Source organism: Mobula birostris, chromosome 4 (genome assembly GCF_030028105.1).
Source record: "Mobula birostris isolate sMobBir1 chromosome 4, sMobBir1.hap1, whole genome shotgun sequence".
NCBI classification, from domain to species: domain Eukaryota; kingdom Metazoa; phylum Chordata; class Chondrichthyes; order Myliobatiformes; family Myliobatidae; genus Mobula; species Mobula birostris.
Window position 1 is genome coordinate 133,953,878 of NC_092373.1, and position 22,234 is coordinate 133,976,111.

Below are 22,234 nucleotides of genomic sequence, written 5' to 3' on the forward strand. Positions count from 1 at the left end.
AAGCATGACCTCAGATGTACAGAACATAACGCTTACCTGCCATATTTGCATGGCTTGTCCCAAGCGTCTGTAAAATAAGTTGAAGCTCCCTAACTGCTGCTGCAGCTTCATCACCACAACACATATCTGGTTCCATAACAATCTCTATTAAACCAATCCCTGCAATCAAAAAAATTTAGTGTTTATTTCTAGAGGGGAAAACACATTTTAAAAGGGAGGGGAACATTGAGATGGGAAGTCATACATCCTACTGCAATTTGTAATTAAATGAAGTTTTGAAGAATATTGTTTCTGCTATGAAGGGAAATGCAGTAATGCACACAATAAGAATGAAAGGCATATCAGCTATCTGTTTATATTTAACTATTGGCATGAACAGGAAGACATGCTGGTGTTTTCTCAAAGGTGGGAAAGATAACTTGCAGTCATTTGAATGGACAAAATTGACTTGCACCTCATTAGAAACACTGATCCTTTGCCAAAGATGGGCAATTTCCAGGTGAGAGTCTTTCACATGCATAGCAACCTGCATTATTTATTTCATGCAGTGCTCCCAAAGTGGCCTTCTCCACATCGGTAAAACTGGAGAAAGACAGACCCACTGCCTCAATGAGCTTTTTTGCTCCATCCATTGTTGCTATCTGGATCTCCTGGTTACCAGCCATTTTAATTATCTACCCCATTCCTACACCAATGTCTGTTGGTGGCCTCCTTTACCGCTAAAGTGAGGCTAAACACAAACTAGAGAAATCTATATTCTACTTGGATAGTCCGTGATCCAGCCGTATGAACACTGAATTTTCCAACTTCCTGTAAACTACCCCACGTCCCTTTTTATCTCTCCTCCTGAATTATCCAGTCTCCATCACCCTATCCCTTTTCCCTCATCTGCCCACTCCATCTACCCACTACCCACACACTGATTCCCCTCTCCCACCCAACCTCCTTCCCTTAGTCCGTGCTACACCTTCCTCTCTTACCAGATTACATTTTCACCCCACTGTCACTTCCACCAATTATCTCCCAGTTTCTGGTACGATACCATGCTCCCCTCCCCCATCTGCCTGTCAACCCCTCTCACCTGGATCCAACTATTGCCTTACAGCTTGCCCCACCCCTTTCCTCCACCTTTTTAAGCTAGTTAAATCCCCCCTCCCACCTTTGAGTCCATTTCCCTCCATAGACAATGCCTGATTTGCTGAGTTTTTCTGTCTTTTTGGGTGTTGCTAAAACCCAAGCATTCCATCTGTAGTATAAATCATCCAAAAAACATTTCTGATAATGTCCTCAGAGCCACCAGATCAAAATTATGAGTACATACTCATGTTATTCACCTGAAGAGTCAAGAACCATGAAATAGTGGGCTGATTAAGATTCTAACAAATCCTAACATCAAAACACCTTCTATAATGAAAATCATATTTACATTAGGTTACTGGGCAATATAGCTGAAGGGTTTTATTGGCTCTCACAACTCTTACTGTTGGTGTGTGTGTGCATTTGGTAGAAGAAAATTAGTAAGAAGGACTAATACGGAATTGGAATCACATTCCATTGTACATTAACCCAGATTTTGGAACCAGAGCCATTTGGAGCAGTAACCAAACCCTGTACCCAGTGACTCAAGTGGGAAAGTTACAGGTAGCCAATGGCTCCTTCCTTAAAATAAGCCAGGTGCCCACTATGATGGCATAGTAAATCTGTACACCTACCAGCCCTGTTTAAGTCAATTAATGTCTGAGTCCTTGCATCATCATGAAGACTTTTGCCACTATCTTGCTCCAGCTGGATCTGTTTGATTCGCACAAGCTTGGGTATCACATGGTTCTTCCCAATACAAAGGTTGTATCTGAGGCTTCCATTGATGGCAATTGGACATCTCTGCTGTGTTATCTGATATCCAACCTAAATGGATATACATTACTTTGCAAAAAGTCAGATTAAAATCAGAGATTAACTGTCATGAATTCTTAATATATTTCTATAGATGTTCTTCCGGGAGTGTTAACAGCCCAATCACCAAACCAATAGCATTTTTCTTAAAAAAATGTATATTCATAAATCTCTCAGTAAATTTGCATTACCAAGGCAATAATAGGGCCAATCATTTGCCTTTGCACCCAAGTCCTGATATTATCAAAAAAATGAAAGCAAATTAGCTAAGAAAACCAAAATTAATCTAAAATTACTGAAAACAATAGAAATAAAAATATCTATATCAAGTGGAGATGTGAAAGAGTTTGATGGAGAGTGGGGAACAGAATCTGTACTGCAGAAAAAATATTCTAGTACAGACATCCAGGTTTATTATTTGTCAGCTTCATTTCACAGCCATGGAGAAATGTTTGATAGTAATGCATAACTGCTGTTGTATGCCCTCTGCTGAATGGATAAACACATCACATCAAGAGGAGCTTCAGCCCTTTGCTGAACGAGAGGTTTGGGCAAGGTTTGGTGGCCAAGGTTACTTTAGGAAACTGTGCCCCAGTTTTACACATCATCTAAACTGACTGAGGAAGGGCATAACAATGAACCATCATAAACTTTAGAAAATCCACTTCTTCCACAATTCTCTCCCCACAAAGCAACTGTGTAATTTCATGGCAGTGGGGAAGAAAAGGGATTAAAATGAGGTATAAAAAAAATTGTTAATTTACTCTTCATCCCACCCAGATTGTCCACACTAGTTCACATGAATAAGATTGCAGTTTTGATCTGTGGCCCATATGCATTAATTGATAACTTTAAAAGCTGGGATAATAGCAGGAAGCCCTACAATTGGTCATGCATTTAGGAGATACTGTAAATCAGGCCTGAAACTGTATACTATAATTTTCAGAGGTGAAAGCAAACTGTTATTGAATAAATGGAAGCCTGTCCTGATCGACCCTCTCTGTGGCTGAAGGAAAGGGCATCATTTGTGCTCCAAGACAAAACCATTTTGACTGGGGGGGGGATTATTAAATTTTATCCATCAAATAAAAATAAAGACTGTCATAAAGTGAAAAAATGTTTGTAATATTATTGCAAAATCAAAATTACAATGCAATCACCCCTTTTTGAACTTTAAGATGTTGTATTTAACATTACAAGGAAAAATATTGATTGCCATTAGTAATGATTTTAGATACTGTCAAGCTAATTCCAATATCATTAATTAAAATGCATCTCAGCAATTTTTAGTCTTTTAAACAGTGAAATAACACATTGATCATGCCCCAAATTTCTGCAAGACAAATCAAAGCATAAATTCAATGTAAATTGTGCTGCAGTCACTCAAATTAACATTTTGAAACAGACTTAAATGTTTTTATGCTAAATTTATATTACTCAAATATGCCTTTGTACTTCAATCAGCTTAGCTCATCAGCAAGTTTTGGTATTCTATTTCATTGATATTATTTATTAAAAACTCAAATCATCTTAAAAATAATCTAATTCATACAAGTGAACTGAAAAGGCACAAGCTTACTGGCAGGTCAGCATAGAAGTAGTGTTTTCTGTCAAAGGTAGATTTCTTATTAATAGTACAGTTTACAGCTAATGCTGTCTTCACAGCTCCTTCGACACAATGCTTATTTAGAACCTAGGATGAAGAAATACAATATGATTAAGAGGTATCTTGTAGGAATCCTATCCAAATGAGGTTATATGAATGGCAATTATTTTCAACTCAATAGCTTAAAGGTTCAAAGATCCAATTTAATGTCAGAGAAATGTATACAATATACATCCTGAAATGCTTTTTCTTAGTATGAACTTATTTAAAAATACTCACTGGTAAAGTGCCTGGAAGTGAAGCATCTAAAAATGACACCAATGAATTTGGAGGTGCTGTAAACTGCACCTGTGACCCAGAGAAAAGTTTGGAGTTGGAGCAGAGCTGAGCATGGACTTCCAATCCCACAACTGCCTCCCATCTGCTGGAAAAAAGGTAGTTTATAAAGCGCAAGAAATAAACATGAAGAATAATCACAATTATAACCCCTTATACAAACAATTATAATATCTATTCATCTACTTAATTGAAATATTTCAAAATTACAAGTATATGTTCATAACATTTGAATTTATCAGTTTGATGTTTTTATGTTTACTGTGAATATTAGGAACCTAAGTTTTCAGTGTTCGATTAGTTGAAAATGCTGTTGTTATACCACCGGAACCTAATTTTGCTTGGGGTAAACTGAATATAGATAGCTGCAATGCAGAAAGAAAGCGGTGTGCTATCCTTTTAAGATAAAAGGCTGATTGGAGGATATTTTTTTTTAAACTAGCTAGTCATTTATTTTGTAATCTGCCTATGGTTTCCTTTACCCAAGATAATTTTGCTGAAATTTGTGTGCATCAGCTTATTTAAATAGTCCTGTCACACTACAAAAATTGGAAAACTGCATTTTAGTTGGATTTCTGATGAGGTTGCACTTGTTAATCGAATAAAGACCTTCACTGCATCCCGCAAGACCAAATAAATCAATTTTATAGAAATACACATAGTTTAATTACACTAGAGATGTGTAATAAAACACTTGTTGGCCATACTATCGATGTCAAGACAAGAAGCTACTGCAGTGAAAGAGCAGATCAAACTGAACGGCCACCGGCTCCCGAGCCCGGAAGCTGATCTCAACAACACAGTAGCACGGTGAAGCAATAACCCCGCGGTGCGAGCCGCCATCACCTGCCGCCTCGCCGTCCCGCCGTGGACCGAGCGCTTCGCCCGAAGGCCGTTAAAGGGCACCAGGTCGCGCTGGCGAATGCTCTCACCCTCCGGCAGCTCACACCGAGCGCCATAACATTGCAGCGCCGGATGACGCGAGGAGCGCAAGGCCTCACGGGAAGTGTAGTCCGAATCGCAGCTCGCCTGTGGACCACGTGACGTGAACTTGAGCTGTGTTTATCCAGAAGTCCGTGCTTTTTAAAGAAAAAAACAGATGAAAGTGTCAAAAATACAAGGCGACAGAGTGAGTGGGAGCGCAGTGTAATATGACAATTTTTGATTTTTAAAAATCTTGACAGGAGATGGATAGGCTATGCGGCTTCTGGGATCAGCTTCTCCATTCAATATTATTTCTGCGGCCTTTCTCCATCACGTTCTTCTCACACTTATCGGAATTAAATTACAAAATGGCATTGCGCTGGCTATTTTACCAATCATGACCTTCCCCTCACTATCAACAACATGGTAGTGTAGCGGTTAGCGTAACACTATTATAGCTCGGAATTTGGAATTTAATTCCAGCTTCGTTACCTCCCACAGTCCAAAGACGTCCCGGGTAGGTTAGTTGGTCACTCCTGTCATTAGGTTAGGGTAGCTTTTCTCGACTGTTTTGCCCTGGAGGAACCCTTGAAATGAGTTTCAGGTACGCTGATGGTACAATAGCATGATCAGTAAGTTGTAGATATAAAAATCCAAAAATAATTGCCAATGCTCTTTCTATTAGAGAATGAATTTTTAACAAACCTTTCTTGGCTTGGCTTACCTTCCTTGAATAGATCTCTTTCTTTTTAATACATTTTAAAAACTCATAAGGCAAACATAATAAACATCTGTTAATTAACTGGCTTAAGCCAAAATAGGATTTATTTCTTCTAAAGGTAGACTCGGTAGATTTAATTTAAATAAAGGTTGTTAATTGATTATAATTAATGCCATTCAGAACATGAAAGCCATAAGCCAAAGCAATATGAATAAAAATACAGCCTAAGACACAATTTTATACAAGATTTTTAAAAAAAAAATCAGCTGGATGTAAAGGGAAGTTGGGAAAGGTAATTCGGGAGAGAGAGGCTGACATCACAGCTGAACTTGGGTGAGACCATTGCTCGGAAAGCACACTTCATGCTCCTCGTCAGCCTACCATCCTCCCCTCTGTGCAATACAATGCTCACCAATTATCAGTCTACTGCCCTCCCCTCCTTGAAATACAGCACTCACCAATTATCAATGGCCTCCACTATCTTGCATCAAAAACTGAGAATGGACTCAGTCAAATGAACATGGTGGTGCTGCGTGCTGACAGACCTCTAACGGAGCTGCTCAGTCATTGCGTGTTGCACAAAGTTCAAAAAACAATGTCTATTTTCTTCAGTCATGATCTCTCGCAGAACTCCCAGGGTTCAGCGGAACCCCGGTCGAGAAACCCTGAGTTAGAGTTAATTGGGAATGTGGGGTTGCTGGAAGGGCCGGAAGGAGGGCCTACTCTGCGCTGTATCACTAAATTTAAAAAAATTGCCAATTTTCATGTCACCTGCTTTACTTACGCACAATGCCTCCTCTATTCAACTTCATTGTCATTCAACCAAGCACACATATGCAGCTAAGTGAAACAATATTATTCGGGCGAAGGTGCGCATACAACACTTAAAATAATATTAACACAATAATATTTATAGATTTTTAAGAAGTATTCTGTAGATACACAAATTGACTGGAGGAACTCAGCAAGTCAGGCTGCATCTATGGAGGGAAAGGACCTTTTGGATTTAGATTCTTCATTTGAACTGAAAGATAGAGGGGAGGCAGCTGGTATAAAAGGGTAGACCAAGAACTATAAAGCAATAGGTGGATTCAGTTGAGGTGGGGTGGGGGATGGGGTTATAGGTTAGAGGATGGGAGAGAGGAAATAGGGACAAGCCAGGAGGTGATAAGTGATAAGCTGAGTGATATTGGGCGGGGTGATTATGGGAAGAACTAGGTAGGCCAGGAGGAGGGAGAGACAGATGGGGTGGCAGTTCACTGGAAGCTGACAATTCAGTGTTGGTGCCATCGGGTTTGGATGAGCCAGGTGGAACACGAGGTGCTGCTCCTCTAGTTTGCATTTAGCCTCACCCTGGCTGAGGATAGAGGTGTTGTTGTGGGAATAAGGAGGAGTATTTAAATGGCCTGTAACTGGGCAGAGCACTCACCCAGTTTTCATCTAGTCTCACTGATGTAGAGGAGGCCACATTGGGAGCTTCAAATGCAATGAGTTAGGGTGGAAATTTGCATGTGAATGTTTCTCTCATCTGGAAGGGTTGTTTAGGGCTCAGGGAGGAGGTATAGGGACTAGTGTTATACCCCCTATAATTTCAGGGGAGAGTGCCCTGGGTAGGGAGAGAAGAGTTTCCCAGCCCATGCTCCACCCTTTCTCTCCACCTTCTTATGCTGGCTATCTTCTAACTTTCAGTCCAGATGAAGGATATCAACCTGAAATATCAACTGTCTGTTTCCTTTTGTAGACGCTGCCTGGTCTGCTGACTTCCTCCAGTATCTTGTGTGTTGTTCCAGATTCCAGCATTTGCAGTAGGTATATTGACCCTTTGTTGTTTCTGTCAAAATGTACAACTTCATACATCCCAGCATTAAATTCCATCTGCCCAATCTGCCAGCCAGTCAATTCTCTGTTCCTATCCTCTCACTGCTTATTACATGTCCAAATTTCATGTTGGCCATCAACTTTACTCTGTAAAACTACATCCAGAAAGGCTATAGTCTTGTCATTGACCCCCTGGCGAACATCACTGTTTACCCTGTTGTATGGTATAAGTGAGCCATTCATCGTGACTTTCTAGTTTTTGCTCAAGCCAAATTTTATCCATGCTGAGACTGATCCCTTGATTCCATGAGTCCCCAGTTGTGCTAACCAGCCCAAAATGTGGGACTTAGTCAAACAACTTCTGAAAATCCATATAAACAGCATCCAATGCATTCCTTTATTAACCTCCAAAAATTTGATCAGGTTCCTCGAGGACAGTTTGCCTTTAATAAATTCATGCTGGGTATCCTTAATTAACTCAAAAACTTCATAAATGAGGAGGAAGTATAAAAACATGATTAAATATACTGTATGGAAGTCCTGTCAGTAGTTATTATGTAGGACTAACTCTGGCATTGCTGAAGAGTGTTACAATATTAATTGTTTCTGAGTCTTTTGAACATATCTGTTTTTATTTCAGATTTCCAGCACCTATAGATAGATTATTTTCAGCTGGCTTTTTGACTGTGGTGCACATATCAGCCAAACTCAGATTTGTTCTTATCTGACACGTGTGCACAGGATAGCCACCAGGAAAGAAATTTCAGCTGGTTCTTTTTCAAACCCTTCCACATTCCAGGATCTGAGTGTACCAATATGGCTTGAGTAAAATCAGTTAATTCACTACAAATCAGAGAACGACACCCGGACCTTTCCTGATCCATAATCCAGGCACACCATTACCAATGCATTTACAAGAACAGCACTCAAAGGAATTTCCCACTCCCCCAAAACATGATTTTGTCATATGCCGTCCATTGATTAAGAATGAGCAACTGTATTATTCTACAGATATCCAGCAAGGTATTGAGGAGGGTTCTGGGTGTTTGCTGGGTAGTGAGTGATGACTCTATTACTATTAACATGGGAAATGCATGTGTGAACTTCAAAGCACAGAATCATAGAAACCTACGTTGAAGATAACCTGCTTTAACAAACTCTATTCCTCCTTGTTATTCCAAAGCATTAAAATTGTAATAAAGGCTGAGATATTTTCTTGACACAAGTTTCAAAGTCAGCCAAGTTTATCATCATATGCACAAGTACACATATTCACAGGTGCAATGAAAAACTTTCTTGCAACAAGAAAATAAATACATAGCATCATATAAGCAGTTGGTTTTCTCATGGACTAGTTGAGTGGAATTCTCTACCTTCTGTGATTTTATACTTGGTATATTCTCAATATTGGCTTGGTAGCAATCTAGAAACAGCATAATCATTGTATAAGCTGAGGTGCTGTTTTACCTGCTGGTAGAGTACATACTTAGTTTCTCTCCATTCTCTTCCTGGAAGAAGTATTTAGCTGCAGTATAATATTTGAACATTGACAGGTTATATGCATTATTAAGTCCTGCCGAAGGGTCTCAGCCTGAAACATCAACAGTTCTCTTTTCAATAGATGCTGCCTGGCCTGCCGAGTTCCTCCTGCATTTTGTGTGTGTTGCTTGCATTATTAAGAGTGTTTTTTGTCCAAAACCACTTTAGGGTAGTGAAGCATTGATTAAAATCACTGATTAAAGTCGCAGTTATATTGAAGCTAATCTGGCCCTGAAAGTTGTGTAAAGTTGATTCATTCTGTCAGTAAATTGAAACTAGTGTTTTGGACACTAGATGGTACTGTAACTCCTACTTTGCAAGGAATGAATGCAATTCAGAATGCAGAATCAGATTTAATATCATTGAATTGAATTGAATTGACTTTATTACTTACATCCTTCATATACATGAGGAGTAAAAATCTTTATGTTACATCTCCGTCTAAATGTGCAATGCACAATTTATAGTAATTTATAATATGTATGTACAACAGGATAGTCAATATAACATAGAAATACAGTTGTGTCAGCATAAGTTAAGCAGTCTGATGGCCTGGTGGAAGAAGCTGTCCTGGAGCCTGTTGGTCCTGGCCTTTATGCTGCGGGGTACTGTTTCCCGGATGGACGCAGCTGGAACAGTTTGTGGTTGGGGTGACTCGGGTCTCCAGTGATCCTTCGGGCCTTTTTTACACATCTGTCCTTGTAAATGTCCTGAATAGTGGGAAGTTCAAATCTACAGATGCGCTGGACTGTCCGCTCCACTTTCAGCAGAGTCCTGTGATAGAGGGAAGTACAGTTCCCATACCAGGCAGTGATACAGCCAGTCAGGATGCTCTCAATTGTGCCCCTATAGAAAGTTCTTAGGATTTGGGGACCGACACCAAACTTCTTCAACTGTCTGAGGTGAAAGAGGTGCTGTTGTGCCTTTTTCACCACATAGCCCTTATGTACAGACCATATGAGATCCTCAGTGATGCTTATGCTGAGGCACTTAAAGCTGTTCATCCTCTCAACCCCAGATCCATTGATGTCAATAGGAACTAGTCTGTATCCATTCCTCCTGTAATCCACAACCATCTCCTTTGTTTTTGCAACATTGACGGAGAAGTTGTTTTCTTGACACCACTGTGTCAGGGTGATGACTTCTTCTCTGTAGGCTGCCTCATTATTATTCGAGATTAGGCCAATCAGTATAGTGTCATCAGCAAATTTAATTAGCTGATTGGAGCTGTGGGTGGCGACACAGTCATGGGTATACAGAGAGCAAAGGAGGGGGCTTAGTACACAGCCCTAAGGGGCACCTGTATTGAGGGTCAGAGGGCAGAGGTGAGGGAGCCCACTCTTACCACCTGGTGGCGATCTGACAGGAAGTCCAATATTCCAGCAACACAAGGCATGGTGAAGGCTGAGTTTCTTGTCGAGCCTGGAGGGAATTACGGTGTTGAATGCTGAGCTGTAGTCTAAGAACAGCCTCCTTTTTCTCCAAATGTGTAAGGACAATATGTAGAGCAGTGACTAATGCGTCATCTGTCGATCGGTTGTGTTGGTAGGGGATCCAGTTTGGGTGGTAGCAAGCTGCAGATGTAGTCCTTGACCAGCCTCTAAAAGCATTTGCTTATTATTGAGGTGAGTGCCAGTCGTTCAGACATGTTACCTTGGTCTTTTTAGATACAGGAACAATGGTGGATGTTTTGAAGGAGGAGGGCACTCTACACTGGGAGAGGGAGAGATTAAAGATGTCTGTAAACACACCTGCTGATTGTGCCGCACATATATTGTGAGATTTGTTAACTTTACGGCAGCAGTACAGTGAAATACATGATAAATAAATATAGAGAAAAACTGAGTTAGGTTAAGTGTGTGTGTATATATATCTCTCTGTTAAACAGTTAAGTTAAATAAAGTAGTGCTACAAACAGAAATAAAAAAATAGCAAGGTGGCATTCATGGGTTCAATGTGTATTTTAGAAATTGGATGGCAGAGGGGAAGAAAGTATTCCTGAATTATTAAGTGTGTGTCTTCAGGCGTCTGTACCTCCTTCCTGATGGTATGTCCTGGGTGGTGGGGATCCTTAATGATGGACGTCGCCTTCCTAAGGCACTGCTCCTTCAAGATATCAAGGATATCAAAGGAAGCTACTTTTCATATTTTTCTACCAGTTTCCACCTTGCTGTTGCTTTCACGTGATACATCTCTGAGTTTTCTCTTTCTTTTTCATACTTTCTATCTCCTTCTCAAATTAGTGTCCAATATATGTCATGAAACCCCTGTTTACTGAGCGTCTCTGGTAATATGGCTGATTAGCCCCTCACTAACAGCCTGTGGACTCTGCGGCTTCTCAGGCTTCTTATGTCTAGGGCGTATATGACTTTGTCCCGCCAAACCCGTGAGGTTGGGATGTCTCACCCACCCAAACCCTGGTTTGTGTGAATGCTGTGTGATTTACTGCCCCCTGCTATTGCCCATCGGCAAGAAATAACAGATCATGCACAGCCTACGATTATTAAAAAAAGTATATTCATAAATGTTAGCTTAAACAAATAGTTATTAAAGAAAAGAAAGAAAAATAAACAGAAGGGCCCATCATAACTAGGCAGTCAAATGTGCACATAAGTTGGAGCTCCTCTTGCATTTGCCTTTAACTCACTCACTGGACCCTTGGTCTGCGTGAAAGCACACACCACCTTCTGAATGTCAATCAAAGTCCATCTCAAACAAACAGGCTCTCCTACAGGCGTATTGGTCCTCCCTCCTTGAAGCCATTCATCTGCACAAGGCACCTTGTGCAACAGGGACAGCATCCTCAGTCATCTTCTTTCCTGTCTTCTCCCAGCTCCTGCCAAAAAGACCTCGACCCACACCAGTATCCCTCACAAAAACCCACTTGCCCAGCTTTCTCTAGAACCTTCTCCCAATTCCACCATCCTGATTGGGTGACATCACATTCCTCAGTTGAACACCCCACCCAAGTCCCTTATCTCAGCTCAAACCCAAATAGGCTGAAAGCAGCACAGACTGCTCTTACAGAACTGCCAAAATGAAATACCCACAGCATAGCAGTAAAAATCTTAACCAAGGCATTACAGTTATGATGTACAGTTACACTGGTACATCAAAGACACCTCCTCCCATCCCATCCTGCTTCCAAGGACTGAAGTCCATTCTCCCAGCTTTTCCCTTTCTTCCAAATCAGTTCTGATACACCTGCAACTCTGTCATGTATTCCTGTCTTTCTAACTGGTTTTACCTCTACCATAGTTAATATGTCTTTCAACTTGTATTTTCTGTTCTTAACCTGATGAACGATGGGGTACTCACCTTCCATCCATCAGATACTGCTGCAGGCATATTACCCTCTTGCCTCTCCTGTCAGTGTTCTCAAGGGAACGTTCTGCTTGTGAATTCCCAGTTGCTCTTCTCTCGCCACATATTTCTTTTGCATGATGTTCAAAAGTTAAAAGTAAATTTATTATCGAAGTACATATGTTACCATATACTACCTTGAGATTCATGTTCTTGCATAGATCTACAGGAAAAATCAATACAATAGAATTTACAGGAAAAATCTGTACATAAAGACTGCCAGACAACCAATGTACAAAAGAAGAAAAATTGTACATATAAAATATTAATACTGAGAACATGAATTGTAAAGAGTCCTTGAAAGTGATTCTATAGGACACAGAATCAGTTCAGAGTTGTGCTGTGTGAAGTTATCTGCGCCTGTTCGAAAGCCTGATGGTTGTAGGGTAATAAATGTTCCCAAACCTGGTGGTGTGGGGCCTGCCCAGTTGTGGTGGTAAGAAGAGAGCATGACCTAGATCGAGGGACTCTTTGATGATTGGTGCTACTTTCTTGTAGAAAAACCATGCTTTTTCCCTTTTTCCAATTCAGCTGAAAGGTCATCAACTTACGATGTTGACTCTTAAAAATATATTAAAAATAGTTAAATTTTAATTAAGTATTTTACTAATTATTTTAAATAATTAATAAAATATTTTAAATATAGCGGATTTCAGATGATTGGAACACATCAGGACCAGTACATTTTGGCTCAATTAAGCGGCTGTCTCAATTAGCTGAAGTTTCATGGAATAGTTAAAAAATATAAAAATGACAAGCTATAGTTTAACTAACAAACAATTTATCAAAGTTCAAAGTAAAACTTCTTATCAGAGTACATCCTTGTCACCACATACAACCCTGAGATTATTTTTTTCCTTCTTTCTGCGGGGGTTACTTAGCAAACCTATAGAACAGTAACTGTAAACAGGATCAATGGACAGCAAACTATACAAATGCAGATATAAATATATAGCAATAAATAAAGTACAAAATAACAAGATAAAAGAGTCCTTAAATGTGAGTAGCTATCCCCTCTTGTTCAAGAGCCTGATGGTTGAGGGGTAGTAACTGTTCTTGAACCTGGTGGTGCGAGTCCTGAAACACCTGTACCTTCTACCTGATGGCAGCAGCGAGAAAAGAGCATGGCCTGGGTGGTGAGGATGTTTGATAATGGATGCTGCTTTTCTACAGCAATGCTTCATGTAGATGTGCTCAACGGTTGGAAAGGTTTTACCCATGATGTACTGGGCTGAATCCACTATCTTTTGTAGTATTTTCTGCTTAAGTGAAATACAGAACAAATTAGAACACTACTAATGCCTCTACAGTACCGTAAAATGGTGTATTAGTTCCTAATAGTTATCATAAGACCAAAAGATATAGGAGCAGAATTAGGCTATTTGGTCCATCGAGTCTGCTCTGCCATTTCACCATGGCTGTTCCATTTCCCTCTCAGCCCCAATCTCCTAGCTTCTCCCCATAACCCTTCATGCCCTAACTATCAAGAACCTATCAACCACTGCCTTAAATATACCCAACAACCTGGCCTCCACAGCTGCACGTGGCAACGAATTCCACATGCTCTGCCCAAAGAAATTCCTCCTAATCTCCATTCTAAATGGATGTTCCTGTATTCTGAGGGTGTGCCCTTTGGTCCTAGGCTCCCCACCATAGGAAACATCCTCTTCACATCCATTCTATCAAGGTCTTTCAACATTCAATAGGTTTCAATGAGATCTCCTCTCAGTCTTCTGAATTCCAGTGAGTACAGGCCCAGCCATCAATTCGTCCTCATATGGTAACCCTTTTATTCCCGGAATCATTCTCGTAAATCTCCTCTGAACCCTCTCCAATGTCAGCATATCCATTCTTAGACATGGGGCCCAAAACTGCTCATGATATTCAAAGTGAGGCCTTACCCTTATAAAGCCTCAACATTACATCCTTGCTTTTATATTCTGGTCCTCTTGAAATGAATGCTAACATTGAATTTGCCTTTCTCACCACCTGCAAATTAACCTTTAGTGAATCCTGCACAAGGCCTCTCAAGTCCCTTTTCACCTTAGATTTTTGAATTTTCTTGCCATTTATAAAACAGTCTTCACTTTTATTTCTTCTACCAAAGTGCATGACCATACACTTCCCAACACTGTATTCTATCTGCAACTTCTTTGCCCATTTTCCTAATCTGTCTCAGTCCTACTGTAGTCTCGACACCATCTGCCTCTCTACCTATCTTTGTATCGTCTGCAAACTTGGCCACAAAAGCCACCAATTGCATCATCAAAATCATTGACATATAACATAAAAGGAAGGGATTTGTCAGATGGATTCAGCCAGTGTATGCTGCATGTTCTTATGACCTACTTGTTACGTAACCGGCAACAATGAATTTCATTGAGTCAGGTTATAAAAAAACAACCAAACATTTATTAAACACGGATAAACAATAAAAAACAAAAGAAAACCTTAACCGGAAGTTAACCGCTATGCAGCCGTTCAACAAATCGTCACTGATTCTTAAAGCGATAAATGCGAAAACAGTTCTTAAAGCGGTGAAGTCAAACACAGTTCTTAAAATGGTAAATTCAAAAGTCCAACAGATTTATACATTCAATTGGGAGAGACTTCACTGGAGAAGGATTTCTTCATAGACGCGACTTTCCTGTTGGTTCTGTCCAAAGGATTCACGATGAAGGAAATAAACAGTTAAAACAACTGACCTTAATTTCTAGAGAGCACCTTGCATGAACTACCTTGATCTTTTGGCAGGAGTTATCTTCGATGCAGGTTGCTACTTCTTCAACGAAGACTCAATAAGGTTGATCCTTTATTAAACTGCCGAACATTCCCTTTTATACCCGTGGTGAACATGTCATCACGTGGCCTCACATCGGTGGGAAAATTACATCAGGTGACCTCCGGACCATTACATCATTCTCACAAGGAAGTCACAAGATCTCTTTGAGGTATGTAACATACTAAATCAGTGCAAACGCGTAGTGCAGATAATCAACTGCTTTCAAACAATGCTTTGGGCAATTGCATCTGCCAAATCTTCATTTTTATTGCAACATTCAAGATGATTCAAATTCTTCATAATTTCTAGCTTTCTGAAGCAGTGAAATCATTTCCTTTTCACTCTTGTTTCTGGCATTTCCAAACTCGAATGCTTGAAACTGTGGTGAGCAAGACAGTTTCACATTATCTGCTGCTTATTTCTTCCCAACTAACAGTGAGAAAAATCACTGCTTTTTGAAAACAAACACATGCAATTGATGCTATTTAAAAACTGTTTGCGTTAAGTACAGTGTAGTGTCAAATTGCCGCACAAGTGCACGTGACTGATGCTAATTAGAGCTCGCCAGTCAGCTGTATTTTTTATATGACCAAGTGCGGCCTGAGGTCAGACACCTCCAGGGACCTGTGGACACAAATTCTCATCAGTGTGGCAAACTGAAGTGTAGCGGGAGACGGTACACTGGGACAGCAAAAGAGGCTGTCGAAGGTCTCTGCTCTTGGGAGAGTTTGTGCTCTCTTCCTCGGTGGTGAGTGAGAGTTTGCTGCTGATTCTCGAGTAAAACTCAAAATAACAAGGGAGACTTCAGTCTGTGACTGTAACATTGAAACAGCAACTGTCTCCCCTCTCCCTGTGGAGGGAGTGATATCTTTCTCTCCCTTGTTAGTGAAATTGAGAGCCTGAGGGTTGTTGAATTGTCGGAATGAACTGTTAGTTTTTGATGTACTGTAGACCATGGTCTCTCTTTGGGGGCTTTTTTTTCGCTCCCAAATGTGTATTGTAAATATTCTCTGATATTAAATGGAACCATTGAACCATTGAAATAAACAAAGAGAATCCTGGCTATCTTCTTGATTATTTCTGTTCTTCAAGAGTTGTCCAAGTAAGTGGCAGTCCCAATTAACCGATAGTCCAATTAACTGAAACCACTGTATTTAAAAATAAAACAAATATTTTTTTCTCTATAGCTGCTGCCTGACCTATGCAGTATTTCAGCATTTTCTGATTTTATTTTGGACATGCGGCATTGATTGATACTGTTACGTAACCGGCAACAATGAATATTAATCGAGACAGGTTTTATGAAAACAACCAAACATTTATTAAACACGTATAAACAATAAGCGAAAAAAAAACAAAGGAAAACTTTGACCGGAGGTTAAACAGGTACGCAGCCGTTCATCAACTCCACTCGGCTCTGGCTCTTAAAGCATTAAATGCAAAAACAGTTCTTAAAGCGATACAGTCAGATATAGTTCTTAAAGCGATAACTTCAAAAGTCCAACAGTTTTACACATTTAATTGGGAGAGACTTCTCTGGAGAAAGATTTCTTCACCGACGCACTTTTACTGCTGGTTCCATCCACAGGATTCCTGATGCCGAAAATAAACAGTTTAAATCAACTGACCTTAAATTCCTTTAGAGAGAGCCTTTCTGCATGAACTCATTGCGCTATTGCAAGAGTTATCTCAATGCAGATTCTCTTCAACGAAGACTCAATAAGTTTGATCCTTTATCAAACTGCCAAACGATGCCGACTTCCCTTGATCCTTCACTTCGATGAATTCTTCACTCTCCCTTCAAAACTGTCGGAATTGAGTAAATTGGCACTTCCAGCCACAAATTTCCAATCCAAATACAATATCTTGTAAGAGAACGCACCTTCCGTTTTAAAAAATGAAACTGCGTCACAAAAACAAACATGCAACAGAAATGGAGGCACAGCACGTTCTACCTGGAAATCTACAAACTCAAAAGCCTACTGCGTCACCTGAGTCGACCCTTATATAGTCACGGGGGCACATGTCATCACGTGACCTCACATCGGCGGGAAAATCACATCAGGTGACCTCCAAAAGCCCATTACATCATTCTCACAAAAAAAAACAGATCTCCTTGAGCATGTAACACCTCCCTCCAAAAAAATATTTTTGGTCTCTTGAAGAACAAAAATTTAACAATTTATACAAAAAAATACAAAGGTATAAAATTTACAAAATACACAATATATACAATCTTATCTTTCAGCCCTTTACAAACTAATGTACAGTAGGAGTGTTACAAGTGATAAAATATCACTCCGAAAAAAAAAACAAATTTTCATTGTACATTTAACATCTAGACAAACAGTCAGCGATCACATTATCTTCACCCTTGATACGAGTGATCAAAATATTGTACTCCTGTAACATTAAACTGGATTATTAAATTGGAGTTTAATTTCCTTAACCCCTCTTCCTTAACAGTCACAGTAGCAACCTCTCTCTCATAATACGGTTTTATCATATTTATATGACACAGCTGTGTTGTCTTTCTCCGATCTGGGGTTTTTACCACATAATTCACCTCACTTAGTTTAGATTTAATCTCATAAGGACCATGGAATTTGGCTTGTAATGGGTTTGTTTGCACTGGGAAAAGAACCAACACCGTACCTCCAGGCTTAAATGACCTCATCCTATCTTCCTTATCATACCACGTTTTCATCTTCTCTTGAGCTAACTTTAAATTTTCCTTGGCTAAACTACAAGCTTTGTACAATCTCTCTTTAAATTTCAAAACATAATCTAACAAACTAGTGTGTACTTCTTTATTAATCCACTGTTCCTTCCACAAAGCCAAAGGTCCTCGAACTCTATGTCCAAACACAAGTTCAAAAGGACTAAAACCTAATGATTCCTGTACTGCCTCCCTTACTGCGAAAAGTAGTAAATGTATACCTTCATCCCAACCCTTTTCATTTTCTACACAATATGTCCTAATCATAGTTTTTAGTGTAGAATGAAATCTCTCCAAAGCTCCTTGTGATTCTAGATGATAGGCTGAGGAAATAATCTGCTTTGCTCCCAGTTTATAAACTATCTGCTGAAACAACCCAGACATAAAATTACTTCCTTGATCTGATTGTATTTCCTTAGGCAACCCAAAATAAGTGAAGAATTTTATAAGAGCCTTTGTCACAGTTTTGGCTGTTATATTCCTAAGAGGTATTGCCTCTGGAAACCTAGATGCTGTGCACATAATAGTTAATAAATATTGATGTCCAGTTTTAGTTTTTGGCAAAGGACCTACACAGTCTACAATGATTTTTGAGAACGGCTCACCAAATACAGGAATTGGTTGCAGTGGAGCCACTGGAGTAACCTGATTAGGTTTACCAACAATTTGACATGTATGACACGTTCTACAAAATGTTGCCACATCTTGTCTTAAACTAGGCCAATAAAAAGGTTTAGAAACTTTGTTCATAGTTTTCTTTACCCTTAAATGACCACCCAAAGGAATACTATGAGCCATAGTCAAAATCTCATTTCGGTAAATTTTAGGAACAACAACCTGATGATTAACTTCCCATTCCTCACTAGCAGGAATTGTAGGCAATCTCCACTTTCTCATTAATACCCCCTTTTCAAAATAATATCCAACTGGTACTTCTCCAATTTCACTATCTGGAAGAGCTTGTTCTTTTAATTTAACTATCTCAGGATCCCTACCCTGCTCTGCTATCATCTCCTTCCGAGATAAAGACACATCTTCCTGATCAGACTTACCACCAGAATCCTGATCAAATAAGGTAGGTAAGAAAGTTTCTGATACATGCTCAAAATTCAAATCTTGATTTGAACTGTCATGGGTAACAACCACATCCTTTACGTCAGTCTTTTTAGCCATAGCTCTTGTTACAACACAGGAAGAGTCTGTGTTAGAGTCCCTCTGTGGTTCCTCAGAATTTGAATTTATTGTCAAATGCACTTCAGGAAAAACTTGTTCACCTGCTAAATCATTCCCCAACAAAAGAGAAATATCATTCACAGGTAAACTGGATTGGTAGTCCTACTTTAACAACCCCTGTAACTAATCCTGACCTTAAATTTACTCTATGTAAATGTACTGGCATAAGGGCACTCCCTACTCCTCTTATATAATTTACCTCACTAGTGTCAGACTCATCACTAAACCTTAACACACTATCTAATATTAGTGATTGTGAAGCTCCAGTATCTCTATAAGGATCCTTATCGGTACTGCATTGGATCCTTCTTTCAAGGATACAAGTCCTTCTGTTATAAAAGCCTCATATCCCTTCTTAACTTGGTCAGGCTCTGACACATCTTCATTAATATTTTCTAAACCCCGTGGTTTTACAGGTTTTCCAATATGCTGCACACAAGCATCTGGGGCCACTTCTTTCTCTTTCCATTTCAATCCGAAGCAGTTAGCCACTACATGTCCAGGTTTCTTACAATAATTACAAATAATACCAAAATGTCTTTCCTTCACAGGTCTCCCTTCATCCTTACTTTTCTCACTAACTTCAAATTTAATTTCCAATTTACCTTGACTCTCTGTGCTAGTTTTCCTTCTAAAAAATTTATCTGGAGAAATTTTTTTTCTAGGTAAAAAAAATTACCTGGAATTTTTTTTTAGTTAAAATTCTACCTAATTTTAGAATTCTAAAATTCTACCTAATTTAGAATTAAAACGTACTAATGTTTACTGCTGGTTCCATCCACAGGAATCCTGATGCCGAAAATAAACAGTTTAAATCAACTGATCTTAAATTCCTTTTGAGAGAGAGAGCCTTTTTGCATGAACTCATTGCGCTATTGCAAGAGTTATCTCAATGCAGCTTCTCTTCAATGAAGACTCAATAAGGTCGATCCTTTATTAAACTGCCAAACGATGCCGACTTCTCTCCATCCTTCACTTCGACGAATTCTTCACTCTCCCTTCAAAACTGTCGGAATTGAGTAAATTGGCACTTCCAGCCACAAATTTCCAATCCAAATACAATACCTTGTAAGAGAACGCACCTTCCGTTTTAAAAAATGAAACTGCGTCACAAAAACAAACACGCAACAGAAACGGAGGCACAACACGTTCTACCTGGAAATCTACAAACTCAAAAACCTACTGCATCACCTGAGTCGACCCTTATATAGTCACAGGGCACATGTCATCACGTGACCTCACATCGGCGGGAAAATCACAGCAGGTGACCTCCAAAAGACCATTACATCTTTCTCACAAAAAAACCAGATCTCCTTGAGCATGTAACAATATAGATGAGCCTAATGCATGCCTCACTCTCAAACATCCATCATAATCATTGAAATGTGATCAACACAAAAGAAATTGGGTTTGACTTTTACCCTCCCGTGCTCTAGGATGTTGAGGACAGTTAATACTCATAGAAGAGGAAGAAATGAAAGTGAAGGATACCACAAAAGCCCCATTAAAAAATGTACTTACCTATTTCTTCTGTGGTATCTGAAACCACAGATCTGTGTTTGTTTTAACTTTTCTAAATTATTATTCCAGCCATAGTTCAGAATTCCCTGAAATTCCAGTACAGTATTTTGTAACAGTTGAATTTTATCTAGATAGGTGAGATACTCTATCTGTTAACAGTCTCAATTTCAGACATTTGTAAGCAGGCATGAAAAATGCTGCAATCTGCAGTTGCATCTCCCACAGCAATGGATGAGTTTAAAAAATTGTGTCGAAATAACAGATCGTTTTGGCTACTGTATGAAAAGGAAAATAGAAACTAGTTGTGTAGTTAGAGGGTAGAGTAAACTTTAAACAGAAGACAGATGACTTTCCTAAGAGAGGTCGGTTTTTACATTCACATTGTAATCCTGACAAAGCAATGGGACATCTGAATTTCAATTATCCAGTTGACAACCAATACACAGACTACATAGAACATAGCTGGCTGGAGATCTGTATTGTGATGTATCAGGTGATTTATTTTTGACAATTTTTTTCAATTTCCTAATACCGTCCAACATAAAGCAAAAGTTGACGTGACAATCTGTTTCTTACAGGTCCTCCCCAACTTACAAGCATATGGCTTATAATATGTCCTAGCATTTGGGAGAATGGTAAGATAGATTTTCCAGCTGCTGTAGATTAGTATGTGTCTTTTACCATTTGAGAATTCAGTTCACAGCCACATTGCCAATAGTTCATTGGAATGGAACCTGATATGCTTTGTACCTCCATAAACTTAGTGAAAGAATAACACGGGACCCTGGGAATAAACATTGGTACTTCATTTTTGCTTCTTAGTGAGGCACTGACATATGAACTGATGGTGTAATGACATATGCCATTCACATACTTTTACATACAGTATAGCCCATAATGAATGGGTAAACAACAAAGAATGCTTAATTAAACAATATATTTACAATATTACTGAAATATTAAATACACAACAGAACCCTGCCGTAACCAGGTAAGGAGCTGTACTTAATATTCAAGGATTACAGAAAGTCTTTTCCTACCGAAATGTCTGCTCTGCCTCTAATAGGTCCTTTCTTCAAGTAACTAGGTAGATATCAGGATTCACAATAATATGAGGACTTTCCTGGGTGCTCCTGTTTTGTATTGTAGCAAGAATTCAAAGTACAAAGTAAATTTATTATCAAAGTACATATATGTCACATATGCCCTTTTCTCACTGTTACCATCAGGAAGGAGGTACAGAAGCCTGAAGGCACACACTCAGCGATTCAGGAACAGCTTCTTCCGCTCTGCCATCTGATTCCTAAATGGGCATTGAACCCTTGAACGCTACCTCACTTTTTTTAATATAGTATTTCTGTTTTTGCACATTTTTAAAATCTATTCAATATATGTAATTGATTTACTTGTTTATTTATTATTATGATGCTTTATTTTATTTATTATTATTATTTTTTCTCTGTGCTAGATTATGTATTGCATTGAACTACTGCTGCTAAGTTAACAAATTTCACGTCATGTGCCAGTGATAATAAACCTGATTGTGATTCTGAGATTCATTTTTATTTATTTACCATTACCACTCTGCTGAATTATACCCGTGAGACCATTAACCCACTAACCCCTGTGTTTTTGGAATGTGGGAGGAAACCGGAGTATCCAGAGGAAATCCACGCAGTCACAGAGATAATGTACAAACTCCTCATAGACAGTAGCAGAAATTGAATCCTGATCGCTGGCACTGAAGCAGCATTACGGTATCAACTAAACTGCAGTGTC

General features: G+C 39.3%; 1 protein-coding gene and 1 long non-coding RNA gene across 6 annotated transcripts in view; one reads left to right on the plus strand and one right to left on the minus strand.

Moving 5' to 3' along the window:
- gatb (glutamyl-tRNA(Gln) amidotransferase, subunit B) overlaps positions 1-4,825 on the minus strand; it is a 48,335-nt gene extending 43,510 nt beyond the window's left edge. For 3 of the 4 annotated variants that reach the window (XM_072256064.1, XM_072256062.1, XM_072256065.1), the window contains exons 1-5: positions 4,682-4,825; positions 3,779-3,923; positions 3,473-3,586; positions 1,713-1,905; positions 37-159 (exon numbers count right to left, since the gene is read on the minus strand). In XM_072256064.1, the coding sequence (XP_072112165.1) occupies positions 37-159; positions 1,713-1,905; positions 3,473-3,586; positions 3,779-3,923; positions 4,682-4,794 (688 nt within the window). In that variant the 5' untranslated portion in view covers positions 4,795-4,825. The remainder of the gene's footprint in view (positions 1-36; positions 160-1,712; positions 1,906-3,472; positions 3,587-3,778; positions 3,924-4,681) is intronic. The other variant, XM_072256063.1, reaches the window with a different exon arrangement.
- LOC140196599 (uncharacterized) lies at positions 4,744-21,929 on the plus strand. Of its 2 annotated transcripts, none has more exons than XR_011885759.1 (3): positions 4,744-4,964; positions 7,222-7,289; positions 21,685-21,929. It is a non-coding gene; the product is annotated as an uncharacterized lncRNA (long non-coding RNA). The 2 variants fall into 2 exon arrangements; XR_011885760.1 differs by lacking the exon at positions 21,685-21,929 and adding an exon at positions 7,939-8,475.
- The last annotated feature ends 305 nt before the right edge of the window (positions 21,930-22,234 follow it).